Raw genomic sequence first — 13,874 nt, 5'->3', positions numbered from 1 at the left:
AAACAATATATGTACATCAGGTAATGTCAGGTAGCGCTATTTCATTCGCATAGTAAATTGCTATCTGCTACCTGAATACGAACTTGACGTCTGGATATTTATTGTAATAGATTTGAAATCCAACCAAGTCATTTGTTTTGCCATTAATGCAAATCTGATTATTAAATGTAAATACATTGTAGCATAATTTGCTACACGTAATCAATGACAGTCATGATCCTTGATATGGCAAAATATGTGTAAATAGCTTTGTTCATGCTGCATCAGTTGGGTTGGAATAATTTGACGAGCTTATGTAGTGCTACGCTACAGTGCAAAACTGTTTAAAACAAATGTATCTTGAATAATATGACACTAAATTTTGATCATAGAGTCAATGTGGTGTCACTGTTAGGTCGTTAATATTATTTGCAAAGAGGAATTGCATTCTGCATAAATTACTTGACACAACATTAATTGAATTTGGGTAGATTAACTTTGGAAATAAAAGTCATGTGACAATTTTCAGCATATCATACACTAAGTTGCAAAATAACTTGAGTACATGTCAATGGGTTCACACATGTTAGTACGAGGGTCACTATTTATATTTTGAGCCTAACAATGAAAAAACAGAAATTTGGCATTGAAAACTGCTTTATTGTGTTTCGAAGTATTCTCCTTTATGGTCAATACACTTTTGCATTCGTTCGAACCATTTGTCAAAGCAGTTTTTCCAATCTTCTTGAGACACCTCCATAATATGGTTTTTGAACGCATCAACGGCATCTTCCGCCGACGAAAATCGTTGTCCACACAATTTATTCTTGACATTTGGGAACAAGAAGAAGTCATTGGGTGCCAAATCAGGACTGTATAGCGGATGACCCATCAATTCGATTTTTTGACTGTTCATAAAGTCGGTTGTTAGACGAGATGTGTGACAGCTGGCATTGTCTTGATGAAGAATGATCGGACGGCGTTTGTTTGTTTTCCGTACTTGACCGAAGACCTCTGGCAAACAAATTGTTGTGTACCATTCAGAGTTGACCGTTCTACGTTCCTCTAAAGGCACAGTTGCCACATGACCAGTTTTCCCGAAAGAAAACAGGCAACCATTTGTTTCGATGTGCTTCGAGCGTGAACAACTTTTGTTGGATTGGATTCATCTTGAAACACCCATACAGTCGACTGCTGTTTATGTTCCGGCTCATATGCATATATCCATCATTCGTCACCTGTTATAATCTTATATACGTCTTTTGAAGCACCACAATTGTATTTATTGAGCATTTGTTTGCACCAATTGATGCGAGCGTCTTTTTGAGTTTTTGTCAAATTGTGTGGGATCCAACGAGAACATACCTTTCTCACAGCTAAATGATCATGTAATATTTTATGTATGCTGGTGGAACTAATGCCTATGGTTGGTTGCCTCAATCTCACAGTATGTCACATGACTATCTTGCAGTATTAGGTTTTGCACAGCATCAATGTTTTCTTGAACAACAACTGATTTTGGACGACCTTTGCGAATCTCGTCGGTGAGCGAATGGCGGCCACGATTAAATTCGTTATACCAGCGTTTCACAGTGGCAAAGGATGGGGCTTCATCACCAAATGTGGAAGTAAGTTGATAGATGCACTCTTGTCTTGATAATCCACGTCGAAAATCGTAAAAAATCATCGCATGAAAATGTTCACGAGTTAATTCCATTTTATTGTTGTCGCGCAATCTCCAAGGCAACATAAACAACGCAAATGAAGCTATTGACAAAACATTTGAAATACGTTATGGTCAATAATGCCAGACGATTCCGTGCAAACGTCAAATCGCGCCTAACTTCAATCAGTGTTGCCAAGGCTCAAAATATAAATAGTGACCCTCGTAATTGCTATGTTTAAAATTTAATCTTCATGCTCTAGTAGAGTTTCACTTATTTTTGGGGTTTACAATAAAATGTCATTTGTATACCTGAGTATGTAATTTCAATAATTTAACCTATTCATAATCCAGGTGTTTTCATCTATTGTTGACTGTGTACTAATTTGTGAATTCTCTTGCAGCGGGGGGATTTCCCTGCGTATTCTGGGAGTTAGTAGCCATTGGTGAATATAAGCATGGATGTCTCAACGTTTGCATAACCTTAAAGGGGCAATGGGGCGAAATTTGTAGTTTAAACTGTTCTGGGAATTTTCTCTGTAATTTTCTCTGTATAATTCTTAAGTATTCTCATTGTGGGTAGTGGGAGGAAGGTTGCTCGCTCCTTCCTACTGTGTATTGAGACGAACAGGGTGTTCAAAAAAATATTTGGTCCACAATCTTTCTAGTTTGAGCAAGTCAACATAAAAGAAATATTTTATAATTTTAAGGGGAATTGTTCTTTGATTAATCAACAGTATACTTATTGAATTTCCGAAGATTGTAACCCTCCAGTCTACGCTCCTCAAGCTAACGAGGGAGACGTGCGAGAAACCATTTAGTAGAGGATAGTCCAAGATTGGGTCAATTGGGAGGTTGGTGTTTGGATTGGGGGTTTCTCGTGATTCCTGTGGGTTTGGGTTTGGGTTTTTCCTCGCCATCAGGGTGTAGTCACAATATCATTTTCACATTTTTTCATTTGTTAGCAGAAACAATAAAGTACTTCATAATTCTATGAAATCAGTTAATTATAAATATTTTAATCCAATATCATGTCTAGAACCTTACATTTTTTGTGTGTGTGAAATGACACACATATAACACTGGAATGCCCCGTAAATATTCCATGTGAAATAGATAAAAGTAAAAGCTTAAGTTTTCCAGGTTTCATGGTGTGTGGCAAGAATTCTATATATAAAATGAATGGTGCGTATAAAGAGCCCTCCAAAGAAAGTTCTTTAATCAGTTACGTAAGTCAGAACTTATGGTACTTACTACCGTATACTAATAGAGGTGTTTCATTATAAAATATATTTTGATTCATTTATGTACCTAGTCTGACCATAAATACTGTCACAAAGTTTTAAGTAAATTGACACAAAATGCTGAGAGATATTTTAATATCCTAATAACATTACTGAAATGGATGCATGACAAATCAAAATCACAAATCAATATTCATAATGGCCGCTCTTAGCACGCACACATTCCGTAAGTCTTTGTGGCCACGCATCAATTGAATTATGCAACACATCGACTGGAAAATGAGCAACTGCCTTCAGAAGAGACCGACCGCTTGAAACTTTCAATATTAGGATGTCTCTTCTTGCAAGCCATCTCCTGAAGCTTGGACCACAATTTGAAGTCCAAAGGGTATAGGTCCGGACTTGCAGAAGGCCAATCTGAAGTGGAAATGAAGTCTGGAACATTTGCTATGGGGGCACGCTCCATTTCTGTGAGAAAGGGGTAAAAACATCAACAAAAGTGTACCAGCAGACAGTGCTTGAGAGACTAGTCAAGAATGTCAACAACACTCTCTTCCATGGTCAGAACTGGAGCTTCTAGCAGGATTCAGCCCCAACATATGGGGCCCGAACAACACAGCAGTGGCTGGAGGCAAATGTACCAGACTTAATTTCCACTTCGGATTGGCCTTCTGCAAGTCCGGACCTATACCCCTTGGACTACAAATTGTGGTCCAAGCTTCAGGAGATGGCTTGCAAGAAGAGACATCCCAATATTGAAAGTTTAAAGCGGTCTCTTCTGAAGGCAGTTGCTCATTTTCCAGTCGATGTGTTGCGTAATTCAATTGATGCGTGGGCACAAAGACTTACGGAATGTGTGCGTGCTAAGCATGGTCATTTTGAATAATGATTTGTGATTTTGATTTGTCATGCATCCATTTCAGTAATGTTATTAGGATATTAGACTAGGTAGTTAATGGAGTAGCCCATATTTCCATCCTATATTCTGCAGTTAGTTAATTAGTAAATGATCCAGGATTCTGCATAACTCTTAGGACAATTCAGGCTGTAGAAAATATACAGGGTGTCCGAATTGAAATGGCCTAATTTCAAATACTTATATTAAACATAATATACAGGCAAGAACAGTGTGGTACGTGGTATATGGTAGCTTAGCTGTGGAAATTTTAAATAGGTAATGAATAGTAAGGATTCATTTATTTTGTATCGTTCCAGGGGGTGAAAAGTGAAAATGGCAAGCAATGCTGAAAAACTGCAAACTGTGTGGTGTTGCAAAGTTTGAACTTCGAACTGCTTGGACGCTTGGCGAAGTAATTCACGTGGGCTTCTCTGAAATCCTGCTCAAATTTCTTCCACCTTCTCCTCCGAAACACGTCGACGAGAACCTCCGGATTGTTTAAACACTTCCAGTCGCCAAAAACTTCGCACACCATGCCTTAATGGTTTTCCCATCAGGTGCTTCACCTCCATATTCTCTCCGGTATTTTCTTTGCACTGTAATGATTGATTTGGTCTCTGCATACCAGAATACAGATTGTGTGCGCTGCTGCAGAGTCGTCATTGTGCTTTATGCGATTGTGGCACTGCATAGCAAGAGAACGGTGAACTTTGAGGTCATGCAATACAATTCTTTGAGTTTCTCTTTTGTCTAGTACCACTCGCATTCCTTTATGTTTCATGACCTTTTAGCAATGATGAATTGAAATGTGGGAGGTTTGAACGGAACTCGCTATACATACAACATCCGCAGTCAAATCTAGTCCAAGCAAACACAAAGAGTGTCCGTACTGTATCAGCACATTGTGGATGGCCTACTTATACACCATCCACACTTAAGGGGTTAAGATGCATTTTTAAAGTGTACACGTGTACGTCATCTTGCCTAAAGAGGCTAATGAAAGTAACAGAAGTAACAGTGTGGCAAGACATAAATTCACAAACACTCACCAAGCAGCAACAAAACTCCCCATGGCATCTTCTTCTGCACAACAGGCCAAGACATGACTCCTGGGCTGGCTTTATATTTACCACCTGGAGAAAAAATGTGCAAAGAACTTAAAGTAAGCACATTTATAAAGAAACAAAACAAATTTATTACTCTAATGAATTTTATACTTCGTCACCAGTAAATATCTAAATGCATCTAATTATGTCAAAATGATCAAGAAAACCTTAGCTGTGAAATGTGTTCCCTGAGTTTTTGTATTAAGTACATATTATGCACAGTTAGGCTAATCAGGACTGGACATACAGTTTAAAGTAGGATCCGTTTAAACCACCTCTGGAGGTATGAACGGTTAGACTAGGGATAGCCAAATCTGGATAAAGTTTTATCTGGATACAGAATACATTTCTATCTGGATTTTGAATATCCAGGTGTACGATATTCTGATATCCAGATTATATGGATATCAAATTATTCAGATATCCAAATTGTCTAAATTATCCAGATATATGAATTGTTCAAATAATCTAGATATCCTGTCTGGATATCCAAATTATCCAGAATATCTGGATATTCGGATTATCTAATTTATCCAAAATATCCGGATATTTCAATGTGTACTTTATCCGGACAGTTTTATTGTTTATCAATTTTACGGGTTATCTACATATTCTTTTATTCGTCATTTCCGTATTTCACTGTATGGATTTTCTACAAATCCTTCATCATATCTGTTCTATTCAGATAACCAAATTATCCAGGTATCCGTACTGTCTAGATATTTGGATTATTCAGATATCTGATTGTCATAGGTTACATCTAAAATGGATATCAGATAATTTGAAATCCAGATCTTGTGGCCATGCCTAGTTCGAACCTTGATTACCACCTGTTTGCTCCGACCACTCGCTTTCTCTCCTTCCATACCATTATGTGGGACCTTGCCCCACAGACTCCCAGAACAGAGTATATATCTTCAAAGTAGCTTGTGTAAAGCAAGTTAATGAAGTTGTAAATATTAGTTCTAATTATTATTATCAACAAGCAGAGCATATTCTAGTTCCTTCAGATGTACTTTGTTGGGACTCATCGATAAATTGGACTATTTCCCCTGAGATTTCCATGAGATAATATTTTCTTAAATTCCCTGAGATATCCACAGGTTCTCCAAGTTTTTCAGGTGTGTGGGAACCCTGCTTGTGTAAAGCAAGTTACTGAAATTTAAATATTAGCAGCTACTTATTAGTTGCAATCAGGGGTATACAAAACTAATAATAATTTGGGCACTAGCCCCTTCTGATCAGTAGCCAGCCTTCCCCCCATCCCCTCCAAAATAAGCAAGACATGAATTCAACTAAGATAAAGCTTCAAAAATGTGACCTTAAAACATTTAATTTAAAAACTGATATAAAATTGGATTAAAATTAGTAATTAATTCTTGCGAGAAGGCTCAACTGCTAACAGTAAAATAACTAATCAATACATTCTAATATATGGCCGACTGTCTCATATCGTCCGATTGATTGGATTGAATTGATTTGTTTAACTCCACTTTATGCACAGTAAGGCTAATTGGGACTGAACCTACAAGTTTAAAGTGGAATCCAAACAACTATGTGCCTCCACCGGGAATCAAACTCGTATCGTTCGAGATTTTAAAATTTTGGTTAAAACGTGATAAAATTTATAATGGCATGTGTATTATTGTGATTTAATGATGCCCATGATACAGGAAACACACAAACATTAAAAAGCACATGCTGTACTTATTATTTTTAAAAAAGGGTAACGGAACATTCCATATCGAACTCTACATACATATACTTAAATAACTGAATTTAAACATTCAGATGCCAGGTGAAAATTTTCAGGCATAACATTTTATGAATCAATGGATAATTTGATTTATTTTACTTCACGTTGCCACCACTTTTGGTTAATTGCGAAGATGATGATGAATGGGGACAAGAGACAAACACAAATACATATGGGCAGGGTACAACACAAGTTGCATAGAGGATTGTACTGACCCCATGTATCCAGATGCCAGAGTCTAGTTAGTCTGCAAAATGCAGTCCAGGATGTACTATGTGGAGCTGAGGTTAACATTTGAGTGTCTTGAGAAAGGGTCACGTCTTACATCCCAGTGGGTAGTGATAACTGGCAGCCTGTAGTTGCTTGCCTCTGGGTAGTTCTGGCAGCCAATCACAGAAGCTCAGTTGCACTGATCCATCACCTTGTGCAGGGTGAAAATTAATGAAGTGTAGGGGGGCATGAACCTCTATCTCCCTGACAATAGAAATAAGTATCCCTGGCAGGAAAGTTATATTTTTATTTTTGCCAGCAATCATTTTATTCCCCCACCAATAAATAATTAGAAATTCTCAACAAATGCTTGTTACCAACTAGGAATGGCCAAATATGGATAAAATTTTATACAAATTATGGATAATTTTCTGTCTGGATTTTAAACATCTGGATATTCAAATTATTCAGATATCCAAATTGTCCAGATTACCTGAATACTGTATCGTACCCAAGGTATTGGGTAAGAAGTATAAAGTCTTAGCATAACAGGAAGCAGAGAAAGGAAAGCGGAATAAGCAATTAGGCAAATGTTAGGTTATTGACTTGAGAGACGAGGAGTGTTGGAATTGACAGGGAGTGAGATCAGTTGGAGAGAATATGAGAGAGAGAGTAAGGACGGCAGATTGCGAGAGAGAAGCGAAGTGTGGAGAACGATTAGGATAATGGTGTGTGATGAGATGGATGTCTGACAGGGAGGTCAGACAAGTGTGGGAATAATCTTCACTATTTGTAAGGCAAGTAATATCCTTTTCTAAATCAATCCATATCGGTTCAGTCATGGAGAGTACAAAAACCCAAATCTAACTTAAGTTAATTTCTATCGCCATTCCTTTAAGGTAACCTCTCGCATTTATCACATTTAGGCCAAGCGAGTGATAACCATCTGAAAGATGAATGAGGAATAACTACATCACCCAATACTATCTAAAGGTTCTTGGTTCTATCCCAAACACAGAAGTAACATTGAGTTACGTGATGTAGCTGTGTTGCGATATCCAAATTATCAAGATATCTGAAAACACTAAGTTGCTGACCAATGTAATTTATTAAGATATAAAACACTTAACACATAACGTTTCAACCCTGTATCAGGGTCTTCCTCAGATGAAGAACTAAACTAAAATGATGAAATATACTACACACAGAAAGAGTTTCAACCCTGAACAGGGTTGAAACGTTACGTGTTAAGTGTTTTTTATCTTAATAAACTGCATTGGTCAGCAACTTAGTGTTTTTAATATGGAAACAAAGCTTAATTGTGTTACAAGATATCTGATATCCAGATATTCAAATTACCCAAAATATCCACATATTCAGATTATCCAAAATGCTCAGATATCCAAATGTGTGCATTATCTTAATAGTTTTATCGTTCATCCATTTTACGGGCTATCCACATGTTTCATTCTTTATATTTGTATTTTCCAGTATGGATTTTCTACAAATATTTCATCAAATCTGTACTGTTTGGATGTCCCAATTATCCAGATATCCATACTATCTGGATAATCTGATTATCTGGATATGCACATTATATTCTGGATATTTGGATTATCCATTTCATCCAAAACTAAGATCGGATAACTTGAAATCTGTATATCCATTAACCGGACTTTGTGGCCATCCCTATTATCAACATGTATTTAGTGCAAGGTTGTTAATTTTGTGAGTGACAGGTTCAAACTCTTTGCACAAGAATATGGAGTTGATAATTTATATTAGATGCAATTGGGAACAAAAAAATGACTAATATGTGCAAAGTAAAATGCAATAACAAATTATGCAAAATAAAATTTAAAAATTTAGTACTATACCAACAATGCTCCGAAACATATTGCTCTTAAAAAAATCAATTATCAATAATTATAATTTATGGTTATCTTCATTCTTTATTATAGTTAATAAGAGTTTCTTTTAGTTGTCGTTTTAAATCCAGTTTATGCACAGATAGGCTAATCGGGACTAGACCTACAGTTTAAAGTGGGACCAGAACCACGGTCAAACCAGGTTCCCTTGATTACAAGGCAACGAGTTACCGCTATGCCATCAGGGAAGCCCTATAGTAATAAGATAATCTGTGCACGTAACTCCTCTTGCAATACAGTGGAACCTCGATATTACATTTTTCAGCGGAGCAATGTGAAAAAACTTTAAATGCGGAAAAATATAAAATCCTGGAAAATGTCATAGCAATTTCCTCTGTTAGGACATGAAATCAGAGTTCCACTGTATATACACCTGAATCCAAGAACCCCCCACCCCCCTGCAAAAAAAAATCTAACTGACCTTATAATAATCAAAAACACCACTGCACATCTGCTCAATGAGATAAAATCCAGTTGAAGTACGATGTAAGAATTTTTTTTCTAACTTTAGCTGTAGGAGTGGATTCCTAAAAGTCATTTGGATATCAAACCCTGAAACCATAGATACGAAAGGAATGACCACGTACCTTGCTTCTTGAGAAAATTCAGGTCATTGGGAAGAACAAACAGGGCTAGTAGTAAAAGAATTCCCACAGTTCCATCTGCCATTTTCCTGCAAGGAAGCAAGGGAATGTATTCCAACTGTCTACACATCTTGAACATGCTATTTATCATCCAATACAATGATTATAAATCTCGCTGTGTATGACAAATGATGGCTGTGCATGCAGTAACACTGTGAGCAACAGGCAAGCACTATTGCCAGAATTTCCTTCTGGTCAAACAGTTCTTAGAATGGAATCAGCTAACAGACATTCTGTGACTACAGGCAAAATTAATTATTTAGTACAGGGTGTCTGATGAGTACCCACACCTAGTACATATTACTTATACACACATACATACCCACAAGATCTGATTAAAAATAATGAGACTGGCAACCCTGTCGCAGCAGTGGGGAGCGCATGTGTGGGAAGCAACCTTGAAGCTTTGCGAAGCTGACAACAGAAATCCGTGTCACTGTCACTCGTAATTAGTCTGTGAGCAGTGCTTGAAGGTGGAGGTCCACAATCATGTTCCCGTAAAATGGCAAATATGAAATTCGGGCTGCACATTAACCTCAAATTCCTGGTGAATTATTTATCTTGTAGTCTACAGTTATTACAAGCATAAAGACACAGTTTTTCGTTGTGACATTTCAGAACACATGCTCCCTTCATCAGACATTTATTTTTAGTTTGATTAAAGATACAGTTATAACAATGGGTAAAAAATTTTAACAAAAAAGAATCAGTTAAGCAATGGATGTTGTCAATGTTACATTGTTGTAATATATCAACTTAACTGTGAAACAAGCAGTCTTAAGTTTTATTTTTATTTCAGAAAAAAAAAATGTATCACATTTTTTTAAAAATTATGAATCCCAAATATCATCAGGAAATTCAAAATCATCATTGCTTTCACAGAGTTTCTTGATGTTTTCTGTTACATTAAATTTTAATGATAGTGGCTTACTCCACTTCTGAAAAAGAAAACTCCATAGTGGGTCTATGTTACCATTTTCATTATTTAATTTATTCCAGTGTTCTTCTGCAATGAACAAAGATTCCCAGACATTCAAATCAATGTTTCCCATCACTCTTTGAAAAAACCTTTCTCTTTTTAATCATGTGTTTCTCCTCGATGATGTGAGCTGACCTTAATTAATTTTTAACCATTGTTATAACTGTATCTTTAATCAACTAAAAATAAATGTCTGATGAAGGGAGCATGTGTTCTCCTGAAACATCACAACGAAAAACTGTTTTTCTATGCTTGTAATAACTGTAGACTACAAGAGAAATAATTGTACAATGCAGGCAATGCGTTCATACAAGAAAAAATATTCCTGGTGAAATTGAAGAAATCGCAGTGAGTGTCCATAGACTTTATCAATGCCCTTTATGTCTGCTATCATTTGACTGTTCACCCGGCGATCGTCTCCTGTTGTTGCCAAGACAGGGCAACCTGGTCTTTCATTGTCTTCAAAGTCCTTGCATCCCGTGGTGAAGCATTTGTGTCATTCAAACATACACACACATGACATCTCATTATCTTCATATCCCTCCTGCAACAATTTCACTTGGTGATTTCTTTAATTTCAATTTGAGATTAATGTGCTGTTCATATTTGACATTTTACGGCAACATGATTGCTGACCTCCACCTTCAAGCACTGCTCACAGACTAACTATGAGTGTCAGCGACCCGAGGGTCTGTTGTTAGCTTCTTGAAGCTTCAAGGTTGCTTCCCACACATGCGCTCCCACTGCTGCATGTATACTTGTGACAGGGTTGCCAGTCTGTTTTTTTTTTTAGCCAGACCTCGTATATACGAGGGTGGTTCAGCATGCTCCGCCCCTGACCCATTTCCAGTAATAGTAGAGACCTGTAATTTTATATGTAACATTGTTCATTCTTTAGACTAATATCCTCAAAGTTTCAAGAATTTACAACAATTTCTCTTTTCGTTACACGTTGATGATCAGCAAGAAGTGTAGCCACATGCGAAACAATGGAAAAATCTGAGGTCCGAGCAGTGATAAAATATTTACTTAAGAAAAATCTAACACCGAAATACATCCATGCAGATATGGTGGGAACTCTTGGAGACTCTAGCCTTTCATATGATCTAGTGAAGAGATGGTGCCGTGAATTTAAATGTGGTCGGCAGACCTGTGAAGATGAGCATGGTGTTGGCTCATCTGCAACGGTGACCACAGCAGAAATGATTACAAAAGTGCATGACATGATTTTGGCAGACTGGCGAGTGACTGTCCGCCATATAGCAGACACGTGTGGCATCTCAACTGGCAGTGTGCATTCAATTATTCATAATCATTTGTTAATGAAAAAAATCTCTGCACATTGGGTCACGAGAATGCTGGCGGTCAACCAAAGGAGGACACGTCGTGTGACAAGTCAGAACCTGTTGCGGACAATAAAGGCTGACAAGTCAAAGTTTCTGAAGAGATTTGTTATGATGGATGAAGTGTGGGTTCACCACTTCGATCCCGAAAGTAAACGCCAAAGCATGCAATGGAAACACCCCCATTCTCCACCCCCAAAGAAATTCAAGGTTCAACCATCAAAGGGCAAAGTGATGGCATCTGTGTTCTGGGATGCAGAAGGAATCCTTTTGATAGATTATCTCCAACAGGGAAAGACAATCACAGGTGTTTATTCTGCAACCCTAATTGAAGAATTACGTACTGCCATCAAGGAGAAACGCCGCGGAATGTTCGCCCGTGGTTTGTTGTTCCATTGTGACAATGCTCCCGCCCACACCTCCCAAGTTGCGGTGGCTGCAATTCATGCAGCAGGGTTCGAAATTGTCCCTCATGCCCCTTATTCTCAATATCTGGCCTCCAGTGACTTCCACCTGTTCCCGAACATGAAGAAACACCTTTGTGGAAAACATTTTGCCAGTGATTCCGAGGTTATGGATGTTGTGAATGCTTGGTTGCAGGACCAACCAAAATAATTTTTTTCTGCTGAGATTGAAGCACTGGAAGGCCGATTGGAAAAGTGTGTTAATGTTGCAGGGGACTATGTTGAAAAGTGACAGTGATTTGGTTTTCCTACGAGGGTTCCTTCTATGTCAGGGGCGGAGCATGCTGAACCACCCTCTTATGACACATTTATTTATTATTAGAGCATATTTATCTATTTATGGTGCATATGTGATAAAGCATATATCTATAAAGAATTATGGCTTAAACTTTATTCTAGAAACTTAAGATTGATTACTAATATTCGTAAGGATATGAAGAAGGTTATAACACACTTGCAAACTTTGCATTACATTACAATACATAGTTTGCCCCATGCGTTGTCATTTATGCATCCACACACACATCACTAGATATTTCTTAGCACAAAAACTACGTCCACACACATAAGCCATGGTGCAACAACAGACACACAAATTTGAGCAAGCATTCCACGTGACCTTCAGAGCAGCGATGCCAACAACGAAAACTAAACCATTACCAAGTAACCGAATACCTGCCAATTTTCAACATGGCCGCAATGCAATGCATACAAGTAGCGGTACGAGGACTTCATGAACACCCTGTATATACAACCACATGTTATATGGCTGTCATCATCACTGTAGCTATCTGGTATGTGTGTGTTAATAATTACGGTCTTGAGAGTTCATTTCAAAATTCTTCCATTTCTGAGAGCATTTATTGAATTCATTTCAGTAACAGTTTTCTTTCATCCGTGTTTCCCAGAGGATTTGTACTGTACATTCCTACTTGTATTTAGAGACTCACTTGTTATTCTTGCCACTGTTATTGCCCCAATATCACTGTAAGCTTCTGCAGTGCGTTCTTGAGCTTTGTGACCAGCTCTGCTTGAAATGAGCATACATTTTGAAAGCCTACTTGCCTGTGTCCATTTTATGCCATTTAAAATTGTTTAGAAATTTCATTGACAAGCTAAAGAGAAATATTGAATCTTGATTTACAACATAATACCCAGATCCAAAAGCTCTGGCTACACAAATCCAGATCCATGAGTTCAGGTTCCATTCATCTGTATCAAAGTTCTGGTTCCCCGAATCGAGATTTGGCCATCACTAGCCACCATGTGTGCTGCTGTACTAACTACCTCCAGTTTTTTTTTCCAAATTTAATAGGATGTGCAGAGAATCTAATGATGGATGGACATATTTAAATAACGAGAGGCAACAGTTAAAATATCAGCTCCAGATCAAGTTAAGCCAAAAAATAATACACATGAGCAGTCTTTCAACATTTCAAACTGTACCTTCTTACCCCATCCCTTGCATCCTCCCTACCAATAATATTACCAGGTATAATATTTAGTTTCTGCATTACTAATGCCGTCCATAAATGATCCAACTGACATTGAAACAGAGCAAGTGTAACCCAACAAAATTGAAAACTGAAAGTCATTCTTATTTGTCAACAAATTACAATGCAAAGACAACACTCTCATTGGAAATCTTGAAATGTCTGAG

The 13,874-nt window shown here is 37.5% G+C and overlaps 1 protein-coding gene across 1 annotated transcript in view; it reads right to left on the bottom strand.

Annotated features, from left to right (window-relative positions):
* Positions 1–13,874, bottom strand: part of LOC146002670 (solute carrier family 13 member 2-like) — a 101,365-nt gene that overhangs the window by 30,584 nt on the left and 56,907 nt on the right. The window contains exons 9-10 of the mRNA XM_083140634.1: positions 9,372–9,457; positions 4,834–4,917 (exon numbers count right to left, since the gene is read on the bottom strand). Coding sequence (XP_082996760.1) covers positions 4,834–4,917; positions 9,372–9,457 — 170 coding nt within the window. The remainder of the gene's footprint in view (positions 1–4,833; positions 4,918–9,371; positions 9,458–13,874) is intronic.

The sequence above is a fragment of the Lepisma saccharinum genome, chromosome 18 (assembly GCF_977018435.1).
Source record: "Lepisma saccharinum chromosome 18, izLepSacc3.1, whole genome shotgun sequence".
Taxonomy (NCBI): domain Eukaryota; kingdom Metazoa; phylum Arthropoda; class Insecta; order Zygentoma; family Lepismatidae; genus Lepisma; species Lepisma saccharinum.
The sequence above is the reverse complement of the archived record's forward strand: the minus strand, read 5'-3'. Positions and strand labels throughout refer to the sequence as shown.